Genomic DNA, 25,727 nt, shown 5'->3' on the forward strand with positions numbered 1-25,727 from the left:
TTAACTCAGTTCACGCAAATTGACCACAAAGTGATATCTGAATGAATCCCCTGTATGTCTGCATTAAAGATTTCACATGCTTGCGAGCAAAAACAAATATTACAGAGGGAAGTAAATGAACATTGCAGAGTAGTGGTTTCAGAGTAGCCTTGGTCATGAGCAGAGCTTCCTGGAGATGTTACCTAACCTCAGAGTCTTTTTCCTAACCTGTGAATAGGATTCTGAGGTTCCCTTTTTCTTTGGAAAGAAACTCTGTCAAATCTTAAAACTCCATCAGCCTGTGCCTCTAAACCACTGCAAGATAATGTGTTAGACTGCATACGCGTGGAGTTTGATAAATGACGCACTTCCATGCAAACAGTTCTAAAGCAGAATTATCACTCAAAGATGGCTACATCATTAGCCTCTTCTAGTCCTGCAGATAATATGCAGGGTACACCAGCTTCTCTGGGCCCACAAAATTTCTGACCGCTCCTAAGCATTTCTTAATCCCAGAACCCAAATTTAAGGAGCAGGGTTCTACTTACACTCACGTATTTTATTCCAATCAATTTTAGAGAAGAAAGGATGGCAGCAAAGACCTTCGAACTTCAGTCTCTCTTTCTGGCCACACAGCAAACTTTGAATCAGATCAAGAAATTCACTGCTGACTTTGGGGTCCTCTGGAAACTTCAAAAACCGCTGTTTCAAAAAAGAAAGAAAGGAACAAAGGGAGAAAGAATGGAGGAGGGAAGGAGGGGAGGGAGGAAGGAAAGGAGGAAGGAAGGAAGGAAGGAAGGAAGGAAGGAAGGAAGGAAGGAAGGAAGGAAGGAAGGAAGGAAGAAAGGAAGGAAGGAAATACAGTAATTATTTCCTTAGTGGTACATCAGTTTGTTATGTCCCAAAGTTAAGTATTTCTCACATATGCAAGTCCCTTTAGTTGCCTTTTTAAAGGAAGAAGTTCTGTGCCCTCTTCACTTTGGACCAAAGACACATTCCCAAAATAAATGGCCTGTGCACATCAATAGGCCTCGTTCCTTTGCAGGGGTTCAACACCCTCATGGCTGACCCCTGCTCCCCTCTCCCAACTCATCTCACCAGGCTCCCGTCTCTCTCTTCGCTGCCCAACAATGACGGGCTATTTAAAGCTCCCTGAACAAATCACGCTGTTCTCTCGGCCGAGAACGCGCTCCCCACCCACCCAGCCTGCCCTGGCTGCTTTTTCTGCCCTATCACTGCCTTCCACAAGCTCTCTCTGTGTTCTGCTTTTACACAGACAGAATGATGACAGAGAAAGAAGGAAGAGAGGGTCTTCTCCTTCTTGCTCATTGCTGCAAAACTGGTCCCCTAGAGTACCTGGTACAGTTCACTCACTACTTAAATGCTGAATGAGTGAATCAAATGAAAGAAAGAAATTAGCCCCAAGAGTCACCTAAGGGGAAATTTTAAATGAAGAAAAGACCCAGGAATAACACATGATGCTGTGGGTATTTGGTGCAGTGGTTAAGATGCTGCTTAGGACACCAGCATCCCCTATCAGAGTGCCGGGTTCAAGTCCTAGCTCCACTCCCCATCCCAGCCTCCTGCTAATGCACACCCTGGGAGATGGCAGGTGATGGCTCAAGTACTTAGGTCCCTGCAACCCACATGGGAAACACAGATAGAGTTCCAGGCTGCTGGCCATGGCCTGGTCAACTCCCAAGTGTTGTGGGCATTTGAGTAGCGAACCAGCAAATGGGAGAACTCTGTCCATCTCTGTCTCTCTCTGCCTGTTAAGTAAATAAATATTTTGGGGCTGGCGCCGTGGCTCACTTGGTTAATCCTCTGCCTGCAGTGCCGGCATCCCATATGGGCACCAGGTTCTAGTCCTGGTTGCTCCTCTTCCAGTCCAGCTCTCTGCTGTGGCCCGAGAGGGCAGTGGAGGATGGCCCAGGTGCTTGGGCTCCTGTACCTGCATGGGAGACCAGGAGGAAGCACCTGGCTCCTGGCTTTGGATCAGCACAGCTCTGGCTGTAGCGGTCATTTGGGGAGTGAACCAACAGAAGGAAGACCTTTCTCTCTGTCTCTCTCTCTCACTGACTGTAACTCTACCTGTCAAATAAATAAATAAATAAAAAAGAAGACTGATCTGTATCTTCTTTAAAAAAATAAATAAATATTTTTAAAAAATAACAAATAATGTATGGGTACACATACTGTATTAGGTACTCCAGAAAGATGGAAATTGGATGAAATACTAAGGCCTAAGAATTAAGTTCTCTTTTTCCTTTTGGTTGAAACTATATTTATGCATATGTATGTATGTGTGTATATATATGTGTCTGTATATATACATAAATATGTATATATGTGTGTATATGTATATATGTAGCTATATAGCAGGCTTAATATATAGTGGGAATATAGTTATTAGAAAATGGTTTAGGAAGCCAGTGCAGTGGCAAAGCAGGTTAAAGCCCTGGCCTGCATAACTGGCATCCTATATGGATGTCAGTTTGAGTCCTAGCTGCTCCACTTCTGATCTGGCTCCCTGCTAACGTGCCTGGGAAAGCAGCAGAGGGTGGCCCAAGTCCTTGGGCACCTGCGCCCACATGGGAAACCTGAAAGAAGCTCCTGGCTCCTGGCTCCAGATCAGTTCAGCTCTAGATGTTGCAGCCATTTGGGGAGTGGACCAGTAGATGGAAGACCTACCACCCCACCCCACCAACCCACCCACCTCTGCCTCTCTGTAACTCTTTCAAATAAATAAAATCTTTAAAATTTTTTTAAAAAAGAAAATGGTGGGGCCGTCACCATGGCTCACTTGGTTAATCCTCTGCCTGTGGCACTGGCATCCCATATGGGTACCAGGTTCTAGTCCCGGTTGCTCCTCTTCCAGTCCAGCTCTCTGCTGTGGCCCAGGAGGGCAGTGGAGGATGGCCCAAGTGCTTGGGCCCCTGCACCTGCATGGGAGGCCAGGAGGAAGCACCTGGCTCCTGGCTTTGGATCAGCATAGCTCTGGCCATAGCAGCCATTTAGGGGGTGAACCAACGGAAGGAAGACCTTTCTCTCTGTCTCTCTCTCTCTCTCTCACTGTCTAATTCTGTCAAATAAAAATAAATAAATAAATAAATAAATAAAAGAAAATGGTTTAACCTCATATATATATGTTTGTATATATCAATGTGTACACACACACACACACACATTACCATGTTTCTAATTCATTTCCTCACTTGATTGTGCTACCATACTCAACTGTTAGTTAAGTACTAAGAAGAAAATAATGTAAAATAGAGAGCATGGATTTCAGAACCAAATAGTCTATTATTTTGGGAATGCTACTTAACTTCTCTGTGCTATAGTTTCTGTATCTATAAATGAAAATAATAATAGTGATAGTTTCTACCTCACAGGGTGATTTGAAGATCAGGTTAATAAACTATATTTCATCAATCCTAAGACTCACATTCACTCACATTCAACAGCACAGAAATTAAAATGCATTTTATAATCAATAAAAATACCATACATTCATTGGCAGCAGTGTGTCATCTAGCAGCTGAGATTCAATGAACTACAATTAATAAAGTGTTTGAAATAGCTTTGGCACAGAAGCAAGCGCTAAATAAGTATTTGCTATGATTATTTTCCAGTGTAGTACTGCTAGTTTATATATAAGCATTCACTTACGCAGTAAGATTTTTGTCTTTATTTATTTGAAAGGCAGGGGCACAGAGAGAAAGCAAAAGATCTCCCATCCACTGGTTTACCCGCCCCCTCCCCCAAATGCTCACAACAGCCAGGGCTAGACCAGGCCAAAGCCAGGAGCCTGGAACTCAATTTAGGCCTCCCACATGGGAGGCAGTTCCCAGTCATGTGAGCTAGCTAGCTAGCTCCCATGGTGCATTTCGGCAGGAGCTACAATGGAGAGCATAGGCAGTGTTTGAACCAGGCTCTCTGATACAGGACAGTGGTATCCCAAGCACTACACTAACCACCCCTTCACACGGTGTTTAAGTGACATTTCTCAATGTTTCATAAGAATCTACTAAAGAGTCCTTACCTGGAAATTCATGATGTTATTGAAGGTCCTGGCTGAGGTTCCCTCCGTGAATGGGGACCTCCCATAAACCATCTCGTAAGCGATGACTCCCACCGACCACCAGTCACAGTCCAGGCTGTAGGTGCCTTTCCCATCCCCGTTCATCACGGTCAGCACTTCAGGAGCCATGTAATCGGGGGTCCCAATCGGGAGCCTGGCATTCACCTAGAAAACCATCAATAAATAAAATGAAGACAACAAACTTTCAATTATCCTCCAGTAGATTGACAGCAGCCACATTTCAGACACAAGCTGATCTGTTAGACTGCTATGCTCCCAGGCACTTAAACCTCCTGTCAAGTGGCACACTGGCAGGAAATGCAAACACTGTACCAATTAAAAGGAAAGGAAGAGAGAAAGCACCTAACACAATCAAAGGCAAAGGGGCAAGAGCTGTGGATGGCACACACTCGGGTCACACACATGGGACAGAAGGTGTCTTTCATATACAAGTCTCTGATAGGATAGGACTTCACTCACTTACAGAATCAGCAACATGTTCACAGACGCTAAAGATGGATCCATCAGATGAACCAAACCATTACTGAGAAACTGAGAGCAAGCAGGTAACACACTATTACACATGTACTTTATATTTCAAGTTTAAAAAATTTGGAGACCACTTTTGGAAACCACAACCCTATCCTGGCCTGCCCTCAGGGCAAGACATGATAAATAACTTCCACCAGGGCCAAACATTAATGAGTTCCTTTTCCTCTGATCCTTCCCCACTGTTCAGAAACCCAGGGCCCTCCAATCCAATGGCCCCAAGCATCTGACCTTGGCAAAGTTAGATTAGCACAATGTAGGAGGCCTTTTGTTATAAAGCTCAGTGTATTCCATTTAAAGAACTGTCCTTTATTCCTGAGAACTTGTCCTTCTGACTGTTCCATGTTTAAATATCCTTCATTGCTTGAAATCATGCTGATGAAAAAATTACGTTTTCTGCCCCTCACTCCCACCCCCCTACTAGGCAACGTAGGCAGCCCCTTTGGTCTTCAAAATTGTTTTGAAGTTTTACTGAGCCATGAAATTGGAAGTCGAAGGGATAGCCTCTTTCACCTTCCTCCCTATCCCAACAGAGACCCTGACATTAGTCATACATCATGTTGACCAGTTGTCCTATAATACTACATCATAAACCAGTGGGCTGCTCTTGGGTCAGCAGGTACAGTGCAAACCAATTTTCTTTCCATTCAAGGATGTTAAGTGCCCCTGAAGATTTTGTGGGTATGGCTACATACCTTTAGGGCTGGGCCTTATATCAAGGAAGTAGATTTGCTTCACTTTGCTTTAATTAGTCATTAAGGGAGAAAGGAAAAGTTCAGAGAGGACACCGCCAGGTCTCCTTTCGCCCAGAATGAAGCTGGATGGAGCTCTTCCAGCCCACAACTTTGTCATCCCTCTGCGCAAGACCCTGTCATTACAAGAAACGAGATTTCCTCTCATTCTCCTAATCTCCTCCCTTTAAAGAAATTTTTATTTATTTGAAATGCAGAGTTAGAGAGAGCGAGCAGGGGAGACAAAGAGATCTTCCACCTGCTGGCTCACTCCCCAGATGGCTTCAATGGCTGCAGCCGATTAGAAGCCAGCAGCCAGGAGCTTCTTCCGGGTCTCCCATGTGGTTGCAGGGGCCCAAGCACCTGGACCATCCTCCACTGCTTTCCCAGGCCATAGCAGAGAGCTGGATCAGAAGTGGAGCAGCTGGCACTTGAACTCACGCCCCCGTGAGATGCCAGCACTGGAGGCAAAGGCTTAACCTGCTTCACCATAGCGCTGGCCCCCCATCCCCTCCCTTTTCACAACAAGGTTCAGCCCTTTCTTCAGGCCCACAACCTAGACAGCAGTGGAGCATTGCTATCGTTCACACTGCTCAGCCTGGGCTCTGGGCACACAGTGGGGAAATACTGAGTCTAGGCTGAGACACGGGCTGACTCAAGCTTGAAGACCGAAAGTGACACCATCGAGGGGAAGCCTTAATGTTGGGATGTCTGGGCCAAGACTTCTAAGCCTTTTACTGTTAGCACAAGTGTTAAAGAGCTCAGCACAGAATTAGGGCCAAACTATAGGGTTTTGGTTGTGACCACAATACTGACAATGAGCAATAGATATTTTTAAATAAATAACAAGAAAAACTCTAACACTGTGGTTTGGCTAGCTAATGATAATGTACCTGTATCATTTTTTTTTTAAATGCTTACTCTTTATGCCTAATTACTTTGCAGGACCCTAACTACACAACTGTCAGATATTCATCATGAGCTCTCGCTGTACTTGTTGAACACAAGTTGTTCAGGAATATTCCGTTCTCCTTGTTTACAGCTCGCAGGGCACAGCTGCTTGTTCACAACCAAAGAGTTAAAAGGAACTTGATGGGGTCATATGTATCAGGGTGACCCAGCCAAAGAGCACAAATTGTCAATGCCTCATTTCCAAACTAATGACCAGACTTAGAGAAGACAGGCAAATAATTCCCCAAAGTAATCCTTGCCTCAGAATGCGATTGTGATTACATACATTTATATCCAACAATTTTCTAAATTCTATTATTAATTGGTACCAAAAAGATATGAAAGGAGAAATACAAGCTGACTCACTCTTTGTACATCTCCCACAATAGTGCCTAATCATGATTAATAATGGTTTTTAATGATAATTAATGATTACTCAGTCTCCATTAGTCACTGACCTCCACGGACATTAAACCTGTCCAACATATAATCTCACATCCTACCAAGGCCTTCCAACATGCTTTTTCTCTCCTCCTGTGGCGATTAATCCAGCTAATCCAGTGAGGCACTAAAAGTGAACATGTGCTAGGAGTCCAGCCTGTCCACAATGTACCATCTGACAGCGCCCCAGGAGTATAAAACCATGGTTAATTTTCATCATATTAATGGGGAAGAAAAGAAGCTGGGAGAGGAGGGAGGGAAGGAGAAAAGGGTCAACTTAGCAGATTCTTTAACAGGAGAATTTACTTAAACATAAAATTGTGGGGCCAGCGCTATGGCTCAGTGGGTTAACACCCTGGCCTGAAGCACCGGCATTCCATATGGACCCAAGTTTGAGACCCGGCTGCTCCACTTCCGATCTAGCTCTCTGCTATGTCCTGGAAAAGCAGTAAAAGATGGCCCAAGTCCTTGGGCCCCTGCACCCGCGTGGGAGACCCAGAGGAAGCTTCTGGCTCCTGGCTTCAGGAATGAACCATTGGATGGAATACCTCTCTCTCTCTCTCTCTGCCTCTCCTCTTTCTGTATAACTCTTAACTTCCAAATAAATAAACAAATCTTTAAAAAAAAAAAAACCATAAAATTATTTACCTAACTTTCCCTATCCAGCTGCCCAGGGCATTAAACCTACACTTGGGCCAGTGCCACGGCTCACTAGGCTAATTCTCCACCTGTAGCGCCAGCACCCCAGGTTCTAGTCCTGGTTGGGGAGCCAGATTCTGTCCCGGTTGCTCCTCTTCCAGTCCAGCTCTCTGCTGTGGCCCGGGAAGGCTGTGCAGGATGGCCCAAGTGCTTGGGCCCTGCACCTGCATGGGAGACCAGGAGGAAGCACCTGGCTCCTGGCTTCAGATTGGCACAGTGCCGATCTGTGGCCATTTGGGAGGTGAACCAACGGAAGGAAGACCTTTCTCTTGTCTCTCTCTCACTAACTCTGCCTGTCAAAAAAAAAAAAAAAAAAAAAAAACCTACATCTGCACAAACAGGGAAAGGAAGTCTATGTTATTCCTGTGCAGAAAAGAAATACAATCTCTTCACTCCTACAGGAGTCTCCACCAGCTAACAGGGGCCAAGAGCCCCTTACCATGCTACGACGCACTTCCATTACAAGCTCCTCACAGCTGTGTTCACTAGAGCTCAGATACAGGTTGGAGTGGCTGGCTGTTTGCCATGCTGCTCTTTGAGGCTCCAATAAGGCGAAGTGGGCAGCCTAAGCCACACAGCAGGTCTTACGGTTGCTAGGCCCTCATTCTGTGTTTACTAACATAAAGACTCCAAAGAAACGTTCTTAAGAAGAGATAATGGGTGATGGAATACTCAACAGATCCAAGACTCACAAATAGCCAAAACACATAGATGATATTCTGGGGGTGATAGGAAGGAGGATGGGTTGATTTGGGGTAACACACAGTCATTCCAGGAAATGTGGGCTGTATTTTGTATGGTACCTTTTGAGCATAGCAAACACTGAGAACTTGCCATAGGCCTGTAAAACATTCTATTTAAAGGAGACACATGTTTAGCCCACCACCATTGATCAAAAATATTTTTTAAAAAATTATAATTCTATGGAATCTACATCTGACTTGATCTAGAGTGCAGATTATTGTTCTCCTGTAATAAAAGGGCCTCTGCACTTAAAATGATGCAAAAAAAAAAAAAAAAATCCCTTAACTGCTTGTCACATCCTGGCCGTATGAGCACAAGCGAAAGGAGGGACTATACTCTCAAGCAGGTGCACAAAGGGCCATACCTCCTTGACCAAAATAATCAGAGGCTGAGCCTGGAGTTGCAAATAAACCCAAGAGTCTCTGAGAGGCTCCTGGCCTGCAGTGAAGGTTGCTGCAATCAGAGGAACTCAAAAGGGCAGTGGAAGCTCTGAAAAACAGAACTCAACACGAACAGGAGCCCTTTCTGTCCCCTGAGGGCTCTGAAGGCAGGGACGCGGAGATTGGGCCTTATTCTCAATTCCCATTTATTTACCAAGCAATGACTTTGTGTCCTAAACTAGTTTTCTGAGTAGGTTTCCTTACTGCAAACACATATTCCTGGCTGTAGTAATTAGATTTCTGATGCTTCTCCATCTACTTGCAGGCATCTCAGCCGGGACTAATTTGACCAACCTCTTCCTAACCCTAACCCTGTTTCCCAGGGACATTTGGCAACATCTGGAGAAGTTTTTGTTTTCACAACTGTGGGAAATGCTGCTAATGATATCTAGAGAGTAGGGGCCAGGGACACCCCTAAACATCCTGTTACAGCCAGGATAGTCTGCTACAACAATTATCCAGACCACAATGTCAGTAGTGCTGGGGTTCTATTGTCAGACCACGGGCCTGTACGACAGTTTCTGTCTAAATGCAGGTGTCTAATAATGTCACCAATGTAACATAAAGTTTCTGAATCCTAGATAATAAAGCTTTGCATTATTTAATTATTTTTCTGTGCTTTATTCCCCTAAACTCGATACCTAAGTTTTCATATCTGTTTCTGAATTACATATAAATTTTTAAACATAGATGCTTTGATTCTCCAATTCTTCACTTGATCTTAGCCAGAAGGCCAAGGACTAATGTAATGATCAGGTGAATAGGTTCTAAGAACATAGCCTGAAAGAAATGACAGTGCTGAGGGTGACAAATCCCACCTTGGACAGCATGGGGAGTCTGTCCAAGAACCTGAACGCGAGGTGAATTACCTCCAGTAGGTCTCAGGTCTTAAGAACAGGTAGGAGGTGCAAAGACAATGCCGCGCCAAGCCTTTTCCTCCATCTAATACTACCCGCCAAGCCTTGTCCTCTGTCTAATACTACCCACATTTCCTCCAAGGAATTTAAAGGAAAAAATGCAATTTTACATACTGTCCTTTTTACCAAGAACTGAATTCTCAGCTTGGGCAGTATTTTGAAGATTGGGTTCTCCAACCTCTTAATTTTTGCATCCTTCTAAAACCAGCATTTTCTGGAGACAGAATGAAAGGCCAGTTCTTAGTGGTTCATCAAGGTCACCAAATGGCTCAGTCATGAAGCAAGTCTTCAAAACCTAAGTCAATTTTCTCCTAGGCCTATCCTTTTTTGCATAATTCACATTGCGGCACACGCAAAATTTATTAGAAGGTTTTTTTTTAACTCCTTTTTTACTTTGTCATTTCTCTTTTAAAGAAGTCTCCCCCTGGATCTCAACAGCTGCCCTCTTGCCTCCCTAATTAGCATGTGGGATACAGTTTAATTTTTACCAAGGTTTAAGACTTAAAAATGATATTCTGAGCACTAGGTTCTTAGCACTTAAGGATATCTGGCTGAAATGCTCCAGTAATTAATTCCAATTTTGCTGCATAGGAAATAGAAGATTTGAGCAAAAGAGGGTTACATTTCATCAAAATATTTTAAAAGTAGAAAAGATGATATAACAGAAGACAGTCTATAACAGGCAAGGAAAACAAAATACGTATTGTCTTGTCTTTTTAACCGCAGTGTAAGAATGTTCCTAAAGCTGTTTTTTAGGGTATTAACAGGGCTACACATAAAAGGGTACCATGATCTGGGAACTGGCTCATGCGTCCACACTCACTCCCCAGGTGAAGGCTCCAAAATGCGGCTCCCCATTCTACCCCAATACTTCTCAAACTTCTCAAGACCCCAGAATGCTCTGCAGTACAAACTCTGCTCAGGGTACTTCATTCCATTTTTTTACCATCTTATTTGAATTCATCTTAGCAGCCGATCCAAAATCCACCAGCTTGATGTGTCCTGTTCGGTCAATGAGAATGTTCTCGGGCTTGATGTCTCTGTAAGGGAATTGGGACAATGAAGCCGTGCTGTGCTCTCCGTGCCAATCAGCAGGCAACTGCTAACCTAGGATCTCAACTCAGCCAAGAATCTTAGCTTCCCCTACACAGACCTCCTCTGTCGATGGATGTAAATAACTAGCGTATATTAAAAAGAAGGAAAGGAGGAAGGAAGAAAGAGAAGGAAGCAAATATTTATTAGTCGGGCTATTTCTCCCAGAGATACACATTTTACATTACAAAAACTTAGGCCAGGGCGGGAGCACAGCCACCAAGACACAGTTGAGGTGCCCTGACCAGGGTGCTGGGATTCACTATCGGCTCTGGCTCCTCACTCCAACCTCCTGCTAACGCAGACTCAAGGAGGCAGTGGAGATGGTTGGAGTGGGAGACTGGAGAGAGTTCCTGGCTCCCAGCCTTGGCCTCCGAGCATTTGGGGAGTAGGTCAGCAGATGGGTGAGCTCACGCACATGCTTGCTCGTGCATGTACTCTCTCTTCCTCTCAAATAAAAAATAATAATAATTGTAAGGGGAAAAAAGTAAAGAAAACAAACTAAGGCCAAAAGAAGCTGAGGAAGTTGTCCAGGGTCATGCAGCTGGCTGACAGAAAGACAAAGGCTCTGCTGCAGATTCCATGTTTTGTGGTCTAGCCATCCTGGCGTCCCCTCCGCGAAACACCGGACGAGTGAGCATGGGAAGAACACTCATCACTGAGGATGTGGGAGATACCTCCGTCTGTCACTAACAGGCACGGCCAGGAGGACAACCCCATGGCTTCTACTCCTGTGTGCATGCCAGTTCCTTCTGTAAATCACATTCAGCCTGTCCATCATAAAGCCCAAAGAGCCGTGCAAGAGTTCCTGGTCTTAGCTACATTCACAGGGCTTGCTCTCCAGAACACTGGGAACATCACAATTCCAGGCCTATGTCACTGCTGAACGGGCAAGCTGAGGTGTCTGCCACTTTGGAAAGCTTCCCTCCCGCCAGTTCCAAATGGGAATGGCTACAAATTGGAAAAAGCATTATTTTGATCCTGAAGTGATTTGTTCATTACCACACAGGAACTCTTATGTGATACAGATAAATTCTCGGTATGCTACCAAAAAGTCCTACTTACCGATGTACATATCCCATCTGATGAACGCTGTGGACAGCCAAGATCAGTTCAGCCAAGTAGAACTGAATCATGTTTTCATCTAATTGGTCCTCATATCTATTCAAAAGTGACAGCAAATCCCCTCCTGGCTGATATTCCATGACCTGTAGAGAATGCCGACATTGTTAATTTTTCACACAACCAAGAAAGGGAACACTTCAATAGGATCCTCAGATACTACCTGACGTGTTGCAGTTACGATGCAGACACGTGAGACATATTGTGAGACATGGAATGAGGTCCCTGCCCTAGGGAAATTACATCCGTTCCCCTGAGAGAATCAACAGAATGAAAGCCTAGTCCCAGACACCAGGCACGTTTGCAAGGCAAGCTTGAACAGCTGAATTAAATCCACCCACTCCCCCATGCACCCAGATCGACACCCAGACATTCCCCAGGAGCAGGTACACAGCATGGATGGATTTTCCTGCAGGGCAGCAAACTCCCTGGCATCCTCTTTGCACTCCCTTCAGCAGCCATCAGATTACAGGAGGCATGCAGAAAATGTGGTACAATCATTTCCCTTACAGTTGGCTTAGGAAGCAATCGACAGTCTCTATTAAAAATTTATATGTGAAATATAGAACCTCTGGCCTCATAACTCCACTTCTACCAATTTATTTTACAGGTACAATAGTTTTCTGATAAACAGAGAGAGAGAAAAATAGATTCACTGCAGAGTTGTAACACACACACACAAAAACTTGGAAGTCATCCAAATAGCCATCAATAAGAGACTGGCTAAAATATGATACATCTAAATAATGGGATATGATGCAGATATTGAAGATAAATGGGCTCCATCTATTCATACAGCAGTGGGAATCTGTCCAAGATAATATGGGCAGGAGTTTAAAAAAGTTTGTGGAAAATGTGCATCCTTTTCATCCCCTTCCTTCAAGAATGTTTTGTAAAGTGATATCCTCTACAGGGCAAAGTACAGCATAACCCCCTTTTTGTAACAAAAACAGTGAGTTATAATATTTATCAGTGTGTATATGGGGAAAAAATACAGACTATGAGGCCTGAGATAAAACTCTGTGATTAGCAAGAAAAAAAATTGGTTTCTGCCACAAGGAACTGAAATCCTTCCACCTTTTGATGATAACCGGAGGAGATGCCCAGGAATCACACCTGGCCCCAGACCACACAGCCTGGGTGGTCTCAGACCCCAGCAGGGTCCTCCCTCTGCCTTTCAGGTCCACCCTCGGTAGAACAGGGCTAAGACCAATCCCCTAGCAGAGGCCTGGACCAGTGGGAGGCCCTCAGCTGCCGTCCTGGCCCTTCACTGCTTGGTCCTTTCTGCTCTGGCTGGCAAGAAGCTGGGACCCAATTTCACTGTCAGTGTTAACTCTTCCACAGTTCTCCGGTTATTAGCCATACTATGAATGCCTTTTATTCTAAGTGGTCTCAAATCTTTTTCTGGAAAAAAACAATACCTGGATATAATCCTAAAAAATTTCAAAAAAAAAAAAAACACTAAATCTACCAAACTACTGCACTCCACAAGCATAGTCCACAATCCACATCTGGGACGTGAAATCTCAACAGCATCCTCCCAACTCCTGCTTGGTTTTAGTCCAGAATTAGAAGAACGCTCCAGACAGATCAGACATGGAGCATCTACACATAACCCTAAAGGCCCCAGAAGTTGGCCCCGCACCAGTCCCCCTTGAACCCGAGACCCAAGTCAGTGGGGAAGCTGCCTTGCACATCCTCCTCCAGGGCCCCTCGCAACCTGCGATTCCACCCCCTTCCCACGGCTTCTCACACACAGCAGACACTGGACAACCGCACAGGAAGAATAAGGCTCCGTCTGCACTGTGATTGCTGAAAACAGATGGATTCATGAATGAATAAGAGGAGCAAGACTAGAAGGGGCAGCAGCCACCATGCATCTTCAGCTCCCCCAAAGTCACAGCTGACGTCAGTCGCTCGTCCCAGTCCTGGAGCCACCTGGCTGCCTACAGCTCACCCACTCATCCCAACCTGGTTCTCCACAGGCCCCGGGTACGTGGGTGATGCTAATCTGTACGTCTGTTTTAAATATATGTTGCCATTAAAAAGGTCTTAAACATCAAAAAAAAATTTTCACAGATAATAACAGAAGTACTCATACTTTTAGAACTGAAATGTCTTAAAATAAGAACAATACATATTTATGACAAGTCACAGCTATAAAGTTCCTGTGGCTCTATTAATGGTGTGAGAAAGCAGGATGGTTTGTGAGTCTGAGAGCTGCATGCGAGGCAGCCACTGCAACCACTAGGAGGTCACCACTGACCCCTGCTAAGTACACACCAGCTACTCCAGAGAATTCTATTTGTTTTGTCCAGTTGAATTGTTCTGAAAATAAAAGGGCAGAAAGATACGTACCCTTTGTTCCTATTCAAAGATCCCAGCCCAAACTAGTCTTCTCTGTGAGTCAAACAACTCTGCATTTCTTCAAGAACCAGGGTTGGGTGAGAAAACAAGCAACCCAAATTACAACAGCTGCTAGCCATGGGTTCCACATCACGGGGCCAAAATAGACACATCAAATGATAGACCTCTAAATAGAACAGGCCTTGTCAAAGAAACTAATCAAACTTGCCCACGAACACAATTCCAGATTACTGTACTAAAAATTCCAGTGAGCACCAGGAGGGGAACTTAGTTTGCACATTTATGAGTAAACTTGGCTATCCCAAGACATTATCCATATCCCAAAAATATACCATTGGAGAAGAGTTGCTCATTTTGGTATAGGGAAGACGGCTCGTGTGCGGTCAACAGCTATGGGTTTGGGTATGGTTTGAATGTGTTCTCTCCAAGGCTTCATGTGTTGGGAACTTGGCCATCCACATGGCAATGTTGAAAAACAGTGGGACGTGCAAGAGGCGAGGCCTAGTGGTAAGTTGTAAGCCTGGCCCCTCCCTGCTCTCGGGTTTCCTGTCTTGCCTACCATGATGCTATTTACCAGGAGGTGATGGAGCCAGGGGCCCCTGGGCCCATGGAGCTGGTGCCACGCTATTTGGACTTCTTGCCTCCAAAACTATGAGCTAAGTAAATCTCTTTATTCTAAAGTTCCAGTCTCGGGTATTTCATTATAGTAACAGAAATCTGAATAATACACCAAACCAGTCTCAACCAATAGCATGCTGTTGAGCTTAAAGAGATAATAAAGCACCAAGACTTGAGGGCTTTCAGAAGACAGTTTGAGACTGTTAAAACGACACCAAATCATGTGGCTCCAGAAGCAATGTTGAAAGTTGCAAGCTAAGTCTTCAAGTCTTGGTACCAGATGACTTGTTGTGAACCAAAGACCGGGGTCAGCAGAACACTGAACTAATCAAGGACGACAGAGGCCACCCAGGTTGTGTCAGAGGGTTCATCTGCTCCAACCAAACTTGTCCAAAACTGGAGCTCTATCCTTGACTCTTACCACTCAGAGAGGGCTGGGAGGTGTTGATCCCCCAAAATGCGACTTCTAACCCAGGAAGGCTGTAAGGGTTTCCCAGGCCTGCCTGCCCATCAGAAGCCCTGGAAGAAGTGCTTTTCTAAAAAATGGTAAGACACATTCACCCAAATAAATATCTGAGTGTCAGGCACTGTTCTAGATATTAGGAAAACTACAGCAAACAAAACAGGAAAATTGCTACCTTCAAGGAGCCAGCATTATAGTGGAATGAAAAAGAAAATTATTTTAAATTATAATAAATAGTGCAGGCATTTAGCCTAGTAGTTAAGAGTCAAAATGCCTGGGTTCAATTCCTGGCTCTGGCTCCTGATTCCAGCTTCCTGTTAATGCAGATGCTGGGAGGTGGAGTTCTCAGCTCCTGGTTCCAGCCCTGGCCCAGCTTTGGCCGTTGTGGGCACCTAAAAAGTGAACCAGCAGATGGGGGAGCACATTTGTTCTCTCTCTATATATATATGTGTGTGTGTGTGTGTGTGTGTCTCACTGCCTCTCAAACAAAAAACTCAAAAATAAATAACAATATGCAGTATAAAAGAGTCAGCTATATCTCCTTCTTATGCCACCTCTTTAGGGAGCTTCTTAGAAATATGGATTCTAAGGGCTGATGCTGTGGCATAGAAGATTAAGCCTCCGCTTGCAGCACCAGCATCCCATATGGGTGCCGGTTCAAGTCCCAGCTGCTCCACTTCCCATCCAGCTCCCTGCTAATGTGCCTTAGAAAGCAGCAGAAGATGGTCTACATCCTTGGGCCCCTGCACCCACATGGGAAACCCAGAAGAAGCTCCTGGCTCCTGGCTTCAGCTTGGCCCAGCCCCAGCCGTTGCGGCCATTTGAGGAGTGAACCAATGTCAGTTGATCTCTCTCTCTCTCTCTCTGGCCCTCCTTCTCTGTAACTCTGACTTCCACATAAATAAATAAATCTAAAAAAAAGGGGAGGGGTAAAAGAAAAGAGAGAGAGAAATATGGATTCCAGAGACTGACCCCAGACTTCATGGGTCAAGCTCTATAAGTAGGGCCCAGGAATCTGCATTTTAAGGAGCCACTGCTTCCTATGCAGCTAGGCTCGCGCTGCACTGAGACCCACAGTTGGTGAGGCCGTGGGGCCAGTGTGGCTCCCACTCCAGCTGAACGCAAGGTTTCCACAACAGAGGTGTCCTTGAACGAAGCTCGGCTTTAATAAAACAGCCCTCGCTGCTGCTGCTGCTGCCTGTGTTGCTTCAGTGACTACCTGCAGCCTTTCTGAATATCAAGACAAGATCACGGACAACAAAAGGCTGGAAAAGAACCAGCCCATCAGCACTGAAGGAATGATCCTGCATCTTTGCAAGGACCGGAGATGCACAGGGGGAACAGCTGTGGGTCACTGCAGTGGTGGCCACCAAGGCGTAGAAACCAAAGGCTGGGGAGACAGGAGCCAGGGAAGAGCCCTTCAGTGAAACAGCGCTAAACAATGCGGCAACCCCACCGACCACAGAGAACGCTCAGCAGCTGACAGACGAGCCTGGCTTGGAGCTATAACGGACTTGCTCTTTTAAAGCAAAGACTTCTAGGCCAACAGAGACAGCCCCTTCTGATGGCAGCAGCTGCAGATGCTAATTAAAGGGCAAATCTTACATGTGTTCAGTTTGGAAGGAGCGGCTGCCTCTCTACTGGTGTTTGCATCTAAACCCCTTGAACTAGGATGACAATTTCCACCTTTTCTATTGCATTTGAAATGAAGGACAAAATATCGTGTGTGTTTGCGCATGTGTGTGCTCAGGCATGCACATGTATGCACATTTACCCACATGCATGATCAAATGCATGTGCACACAAATATGGGAGGGGGGTGAATATGTAATAGTCCTTTAGTCCTGCTATGGTAAGACTGTGTCCCCTAAAAGGTCATATGTTGAAAATATAAAGCACAAATTGATATAGCAATGGTATTTGGAACCACGGCCTTTGTATATAATTGGGGTTAGATGAGGTCACAGAATGGAGCCCTCATGATGGCATCAGTGGCTTTTTAAGAAGAGGATGAGGGGCCGGCACTGTGGCGTAGCAGGTAAAGCTGCCATCCGCACTGCCAACATCCCATATGGGCACCGGTTCAAGTTCCAGCTGCTCCACTTCCAATTCAGCTCTCTGCTATGGCCTGGGAAAGGAGTAGAAGACGGCCCAAGTCCTTGGGCCCCTGCACCCACGTGGGAAACCTGGAAGAAGCTCAATGCCCTTGGCTTTGGGTCAGCCCAGCTCCAGCCACTGTGGCCGTTTAGGGAGCGAACCAGCAGATGGAAGATCTCTTTTTTATTTATTTATTTGACAGGCAGAGTTAGACAGTGAGAGAGAGTTGGACAGTTAGACAGAGAGAGAGAGACAGAGAGAAAGGTCTTCCTTCCATTGGTTCACCTCCCAAATGGCTGCTACAGCCGGCGCTGCACCAATCCGAAGCCAGGAGCCAGGTGCTTCCTCCTAGTCTCCCATGTGGGTGCAGGGCCCAAGCACTTGGGCCATCCTCCACTGCCCTCCCGGGCCACAGCAGAGAGCTGGACTGGAAGAGGAGCAACTGGGACTAGAACCTGGCGCCCATGTGGGATACCGGCGCTGCAGGCGGAGGATTAACCTAGTGCTCCACGGCGAAGGCCCCAGATCTCTCTCTCTCTCTCTCTCTCCCTCTCTCTCTGCCTCTGCCTCTCTGTAACTCTGCCTTTCAAATAAAGAAATAAATATTTTTTAAAAAGATGAACCTGAAGTTAACACACTTGCTCTGCTCCGCTTCTATGTTATGGTGTAGCAAGAAGGCTGTTGTCCCACACTGGGACAACACCAGCATCTTGTTCATAGAATTCCCACCCTCCAGAACTGTAAGCCAAATAAACTTCTGCTCCATCTAAATTAACCAGTCACAGGTGTTGCGTTACAGCAACAGAAAACAGATTAAGACAAATAGCTCCACTCCAATTTGCATAGGGCATCATTAGAAGCAAGCAGTACTAGCCGCCTCTTAGAAATGTCTCCTTGAAATGCCTGCACATTCAGCATGACTGAAAGTGCCGCGAAAAGATGGAATGATGCCACCAGCGTCATTATCTGCCCAGCGTTCCTGATCCCTGGCACAGGGGAGGAGGGAGGACTCCTCTAAACAGTGGCCCCCGGCAGAGAACCTCAATTATCCTTCCTGAAGGGCAAGGTGACCGTGAGAAAAAGAGAAAAGGCCATTTATCTCAGAAAATATGAATGCAGCCTGACTCATTCATCTGTTGAAAAAAGCCTTATTGAGAATTGAATCATTCACAGTCAAAGCAAGAAACAGCAGCCTCCAACCAGGTAATTGAGGACGTTACCTAATAAAGGGGCTGTTTACAAAGCTTCCAGTTAGGTTACAAGAAATAAACATGAGCTGATGAGCACACTCCACAGCCAGCAAGAGCAGGGGAACAGTCCGTGGCCGGAGAGAAGGAGGGGAGGGATTTCAGATGTGTGTACTACCGTGATGGGACAAAGGGAAGAAGCAATCCCCAGAAATGACAACTGGAGGACATCGGTTCTCAAATGAGTCCCCAGACCAGGCAAAACAGCATTGTCGGGAACTTACTAGAAATGCAGGGGAGGGTGATGTGGCACAGTGGGTTAAGCTACCACTTGAAATCCCCACATCCCATATCGGAGTGCCTGGGATTCAGGCCTGCCTCCAAGTCCAACCCGGCTCCCAGCTAATACACCTGGGAAGCAGTAGATGATGGCCCAAGTACTGGGCGTCCTGCTATTCATGTGGGAGACCCAGATGGAGTTCCTGGCTACAGCCCAGCCCGGCCCAGCTCTGGCTGTTACCGGCATCTGAGGAATAAACCAGAGAATGGAAGACAGCGTTCACATTCTCTTCTCCCCTGCCTCACTCTGCCTTTCAAATAAATAAAAAGGAAAGAAAGAGATGCAAGTCTGGAGTAGGTGTTTGGCCTAAGCTGTTAAGACGGCTGAATAGGATGCTTACGTCTTATATGGGAGGACCTGGGTTCAAGCCTGGCTCCAGCTTCCAGCTAATGCACACCCTGGAAGAGAATGGGTGATGTCTCAAGGGTTTAGGTCCATGACATCCACATGGGAGACATGGATCAGGTTCCTAGCTCCTCGCTCAAGGCCCCAGCCCTGGTGGGCATTTGGGAAGCTAACCAGCAAATGGCAGGCCTCTCTCTCTCTCCGTGTCTCGTTGTCTATCTGCTTCTCAAATTAAAAATACAAATTCCTGGGTCCTATCCTAGACCTACTAAATCAAAAACTCTGAGTATAGGACCAGATACACTGGGACAGGAGAATCAAATTGTGACTCCTAAAATGGAAAACTCTAAATGCAGTCACCAAGGCAGCACCATGCTCAGCAATTCAATTGGGGTCAATAAGGGGTATTGATGCCTCGTTTTGCCAAAAAGGCCAATGACTCTGAAGAGACCCAACGAGGGACAGATGAAACAAGAACTAAAATGCTAGGGGGCCAGTGCTGTGGCATAGTGGGTTAAGCCTCAGCCTGTGGTGCCAGCAACCCATATGGGCGCCAGTTCAAGTTCCAGCTGCTCCTCTTCCAATCCAGCTCTCTGCTATGGCCTGGGAAAGCGGTGGAGGATGGCCCAAGTCCTTGAGCCAACTGCACCCACATGGGAGACCCAGAAGAAGCTCCTGGCTCCTGGCTTCAAATTGGCTCAGCTTCACTGTTGCAGCCATTTAGAGAGTGAATCAGAGGATGGAAGACCCCTCTCTCTCTCCGTCTCTCCCTTTCTCTTAACTCTGCTTCTCAAATAAATAAATAAAAATCCTTAAAAAAAAATACTGATATGCTAGGGAACACCCCAATCTGATGGGCATCTGGCTCCCAAACTCTGGCTTCTGAAGAGGCAACACGTGAACACACGCCTGGAGAGCTTTGAGACATGCCTGAAAAGCTGGATCATCTGAGCCAAGAGATCAAAACAGCACATGTCTCGTTGTCAAAACTATCCTAAGCTGCCATGCTGCACGGCAGTAAACAATGAAGAGCTGCCATCATTAGTTCCCTCCAGACTCCCCGTGACAGCAGAGGCGGGGGCTCACGGAGGCCCTGGGGTCAATGTCCACTTCCAAGTTGTTCCTCTACAGGAAAGAAACACTGCCCACGAAACTGCACGAGTGTGGACTGAAAATCAGACAGCAAACACAAAGAGCTAATCCCAAACAGCACATGGGAATCAGGGTCCTTATTGGCAGTGCTCGGGATGAGTATTATGAGGGGTCTTCAAAAAGTTCATGAAAAGTAAGTGTTATGTGAAAACTATACAGGGATGTCTCTACAATTTTGCACCAAAGTAAACTTACTGTTCAATCCCATTTTCCCACAGACTTTTTGGAGTACCTTCATAGACTGTCATGAGTAAGAATATGGGGCCCTGGGGCCGGCACTGTGGCGCAGCGGGTTAATGCCCTGGCCTGAAGAGCCAGCATCCCATATGGGCGCCGGTTGAGTCCCGGCTACTCCACTTCTGATGCAGCTCTCTGCTGTGGCCTGGGAAAGCAGTAGAAGATGGTCCAAGTGTTTGGGCCCCTGCACCCACGTGAGACCCAGAGGAAGCTCCTGGCTCCTGGCTTCAGATTGGCACAGCTCCGGCTGTTGTGGCCATTTGGGGAGTAGATAGAAGACCTCTCTCTCTCTGCCTCTCCTTCTCTCTGTGTAACTCTGAGTTTCAAATAAATAAATAAATCTTAAAAAAATTTTTTTAAAAAGAATATGGAGTCTAGCTTCAAATCCCAGCTCAACCTTTTATTACCTACAAAAGTAGCTGTCAGAACTTCTGAGGCAGATTAGTCCCCCTTGCCCCAAATCCACCCTTCTCTTTTTCATAGTAGTAGGAATTTTTAAAAAAAGATTTATTTATTTATTTGAAAGTCAGAGTTACACAGAGAAGGAGAGGAAGAGAGAGAGAGAAAAGGTCTTCCATCCACTGGTTCACTCTCCAATGGGCTGCAACGACTGGAGCTGCACCAATCCAAAGCCAGGAGCCAGGGTACAGGGGCCCAAGGACCTGGGCCATCTTCTACTGCTTTCCCAGGCCACAGCAGAGAGATGGATCAGAAGTGGAGCAGCCGGCACTCGAACCGGCACCCATATGAGATGCCGGCACTGCAGGTGGCAGCTTTACCCACTACACTATAGCACCAGGCCCCACAGTAGTAAGAATTTTAACAGAATATAGACCATGCAGCCATACAGCACACAACCAAGTCTCCTTCACAGCTAGCTTTGCAGTCACGTGACTAAGTTCTGGCCAATAAGATGTGCAAGGAAGTGATGCGTCCAACTTGCGCACCATTCTATATGAAAGGAATTTGCTGGCTCTGGATTTCTGCTCTTTTCTCCTATTAGCCTGCAAGAACAAAGACAGAAACTGGCTCAACCACGTAGAGGAGATCAACTCCCTAAGGAATGGGAGCACCACACATGGAAAGAACCTGGGTCCCTGAATTACTGCACACACAGAAATGCTCCACCAATCCAGACTGTAGGTCACAGCAGCCAAGCCTGCACCTTAACTGACACATCTCCACACGCAACTGGGAAACAGCTTTGGAACGAGCAGAGAGAAGACAACGTAAGTCTCAGCTGGGGAAGGAGGTCGGTTACAGGCTGAAAACCAGGGCAGCCTGAAGAGGTCGATAACACAAAAAACACCAACAGCAGGAATCTCACAAAGAACTCAGACGCATCAGAACTACACGTGCTGAGCTGCAAAACGATGCTTTGAGAAGTTCACTCGTTCGTGGAAGGGCACTTTGGAAGGCATCTGTTCTACAGAATTCAACAGATTTCTTCATGAACCATATAAACGAAGCACCGTTTCCCTGGGCAACCTGCCAGAATACGGCCCTGGCTTTGTTATATAGAACCAGATGACACAGTGGTGTTTGCTACGACCTTCTATACACTAGAAAATGGTAAGCCATGCTCGTTGGTATGTCGCTGCAAACGGGAAATTTTTAACCATCAAAAAATCCAGTAGGATCCAAGGTAAATTTCTTTCTACTGTATCTCACTGGGTCTGTCTTGAATTATATACATAAGAGAGCAAAAAACTCACAGCTCACATAATATTTCTTTTCTTTTTTTTTTTTTTTTTGAGAACAGTCTTCCTTTGCCATTGGTTCACCCTCCAATGGCTGCCACAGCCGGCGCGCTGCGGCCGGCGCACCGCGCTGATCCGATGGCAGGAGCTAGGTGCTTCTCCTGGTCTCCCATGGGGTGTAGGGCCCAAGTGCTTGGGCCATTCTCCACTGCAGTCCCTGGCCACAGCAGAGAGCTGGCCTGGAAGAGGGGCAACCGGGACAGAATCCGGTGCCCCGACCGGGACTAGAACCCGGTGTGCCAGCGCCTCAAGGCGGAGGATTAGCCTAGTGAGCCGCGGTGCCGGCCGACACATAATATGATTTCTATAACATAATAAGTAAATTTTTATGTAAGTTAAATCCCTTTGGGGGCTGGCACTGTTTGTAGCAGGTAAAGCCACTGCCTGCAGTGCCAGTATCCCATTTGGGCGCCAGTTCGAGTCTCAGTTGCTCCACTTCTGATCCAGCTCTCTGCTATGGCCTGGGAAAGCAGTAGAAGATGGCCCAAGTCCTTGGGCTCCTACGCCTGTATAGGAGACCTGGAGGAGACTCCTGGCTCCTGGCTTTGGATTGGCGCAGCTCTGGCTGCTGCGGCCATCTAGGGAGTGAACCAGTGGATGGAAGACCTCTCTTTTCCTATCTTTGCCTCTGCTTCTCTGTAACTCTGCCTTTCAAATTAATAAATAAATCTTTTTTAAAAATCCCTATGAAATTAATCATGCATTTATTCAATAAATATTTCTTAAGCTGTTTACCTAGTAAAGCTCTACTGGGAGCGACAGCGACATAATTGCTCCCCTGTGGAAGAAGCAGACTAGCGGGCAGGACCAACACCTGCTCTTGAAGAGGAAGCACAGCGTGATATGGGCATAGCAGAAGAGGTCCATCCCAGAAGCACAGGCTCCAGGAGGACGTTCTAGAAGCAGCAGCATCTAATCCAAGCCCAGAAGGAAAAAGAAGAGTTGGCCAGGCCAAACAGGGGATGAGGAAACAGCACATGGCAAAGTCAAAGGCAAGGTCAAAGAACCAAAGGAATGAAAGGAGAGAGGGAAAAAGAGAGAGAGAGAGAGAGAGGAGAAAGCCCCCAGGCTGGAGACACATGCCACAGAGGCCTTGGAAGCCCCACGCAGAATCTGGACCGCATCCAGCAGCCAGGAGGGAGACTGGAAGTTTCAGTGGTGAAGTGACTCGGTGGCATCGGAGGACGAGCTGCAGAAAGGACCACACTGATGGCAGACAGAGCGCTCAGGGGGCTAATGCAGCGATGCAGGCAAGAGAAGACACAGGCCTGAACTCACGCAGTAGAGGCAGAACTGGAGAGAAGGCACAGCCAAGGGACGGAGATGGGGGAAGAATCCTACCTCTTTTTTCATTAAAATGCATCTTCCATTATACCACGTTCGCATCACAAATTAGTGTTCAACTGCCCGGAGAGCTTTCCATGACACGGAAGTCTCCGCAGACTTCAAAGCTTCCGTGATCTATAAGTGGTCGATGGGTAAAAAGGAATCTCAGGGCTTGACAGCACAGAGACAGATCCTGCACTAGAGTGTTTCTGCACTCAGAATCTTCCTGATTTTAGAAAAACAATGTGATGCATGTATTCACATTACATAAAACCTTCAGGTGGTCCTGAAACATCACTTCATGATCAAACACTTTGCAGGGAGATGTGTGAATATCATGCTAACAGGAATGAATACTGTAAATAGCTTTAATAGAGCTCGGATCAGGCTTTGCTACAAACCAAGTTCAAGTAGGATTTTGCTGCTATACATGTAATTAAAAAACTGGCGGTCCTTCCGAGCTCTGGGTACTTCAGAATTACAGATAAGGGATGGTGGACCTGCGATTCTGTATTAATTCCCGTGCTTAGTGTGGATTTTTATATGAACACTCTATCCTTAGCAAGCATTTTATTGCCAGGTATCAAAGGACTTGAGAAAAAAACGCAGACCAGGAAATAACTGCAAGATCCCATCAGTGATACCTGACTGAGCTACTCAAAAAGGCTGCAAAATGTCACTGAACCCAAATATCGACATACTAAAGCAACAGAACTCTAGAGACCAGATGTTTCAGGATCTTCTCCATCTTGCAAGGTGGCAGGCAGGAACACTGAGAAGCTAAGGATGCTGACATCAAGAGCAAGAGAGGAAGCCGGCACTATGGCGTAGCAGGTAAAGCGGCCACCTGCAGTCTCAGCATCCCACATGGGCACTGGTTCAAGTCCCGGCTGCTCCTCTTCCAATCCAGCTCTCTACTATGGTCAGGAAAGCAGTGGAAGATGGCCCAACTCCTTGAGCCCCTGCACCCCCATGGGAGACCCAGAGGAATTTCCTGGCTCCTGGCTTTGGATCGGTGTGGCTCCAGCTATTGCAGCCATTTGGGAATAAAACAGCGGATGGAAGACTCCTCTCTCTCTCTCTCTCTCTTTCAGCCTCAGCCTTTCAAATAAAATAAATAAATCTTAGAAAAAAAAAATCAAGAAGGAGGGGCCGGTGCTGTGGCACAGTCGGTTAAAGCCATGGTCTGCAGCACCAGCATTCCATATGGGCTCCATTTCAAGTCTTATGTTCAACTTCCAATCCAGCTCCCTGCTAATGCTCCTGGGAAGGCGGTGGAAGATGGCCCAATTGCTTGGGCCCCTGCAACCACATGGAGACCCAGAAGCTCCTGGCTACTGGCTTTGGCCTGGCCAAGCCCTGGCCATTTGGGGAATGAACCAGCAAATGAAAGATTCTCTCTCTCCTCTCTCTCTCTCTGTAACCCTGCCTTTCAAATAAATAAATAAATCTGAGAAAAAAAAAAAAGGCAAAAAAGAAATCAAGAGAAAAGTCTCACAGCCAAAAGGCCCAAGACAGCCCACAGTAGCCAGGAGCCCGACCCGCAGAGGAGCCGACAGAGACTCCCACTCCAAGAGCACTTCCAGGAAGCCCATCTCCATGCACAGGCCCCCTTCTGCCAAATCCACAGGGAAGAAAAAGAAAAGGAAGGCTCTTTCCTCTGCGACAAAGTCAGCTGGTGGTAAAGCAGCAGCCACTAACTCGGGAAACTCTCAAAACGTCTAGAAAGCACCCTCCTGAACGTGTGGTCTGAAAACCGCCGAGCTACAAGAAAAAAAGCATTACAGGCAGCACGTAAGAACCTGCGACTGAGGCTCACGCCAGGGCCCCTCGACCATCACCTCCGGCCACAGGGGAGGCAAGTAGGGTGGCCCTGAAGCAACTGCACGGTTGTTTGCCTCAAGAGCTTGGACTCCTGGGTCCTCTACTGTGTTTTTGCAGAGAACACTGGAAATTTGTCATCACTACCTCTACCAAAACTGATGCTGCTGGTGTGAAAATACCAAAGCATCCCAGCAATGCTCACTTTGGAGAAGCAGCAGCTACCATGAGAATGGACATTAAGAAGGTGAGCTCCTGAGGTTAG

The 25,727-nt window shown here is 46.4% G+C and overlaps 1 protein-coding gene across 15 annotated transcripts in view; it reads right to left on the minus strand.

Moving 5' to 3' along the window:
- Positions 1–25,727, minus strand: part of CIT (citron rho-interacting serine/threonine kinase) — a 180,927-nt gene that overhangs the window by 129,461 nt on the left and 25,739 nt on the right. For all 15 annotated transcript variants that reach the window (XM_051826609.3, XM_089323271.1, XM_089323270.1 and 12 more), the window contains 4 exons: positions 11,693–11,835; positions 10,482–10,575; positions 4,025–4,228; positions 528–681 (listed from right to left, as the gene is read on the minus strand). In XM_051826609.3, the coding sequence (XP_051682569.3) occupies positions 528–681; positions 4,025–4,228; positions 10,482–10,575; positions 11,693–11,835 (595 nt within the window). The remainder of the gene's footprint in view (positions 1–527; positions 682–4,024; positions 4,229–10,481; positions 10,576–11,692; positions 11,836–25,727) is intronic.

Source organism: Oryctolagus cuniculus, chromosome 21 (genome assembly GCF_051225735.1).
Source record: "Oryctolagus cuniculus isolate XC-2025 breed Fujian yellow rabbit chromosome 21, ASM5122573v1, whole genome shotgun sequence".
NCBI classification, from domain to species: domain Eukaryota; kingdom Metazoa; phylum Chordata; class Mammalia; order Lagomorpha; family Leporidae; genus Oryctolagus; species Oryctolagus cuniculus.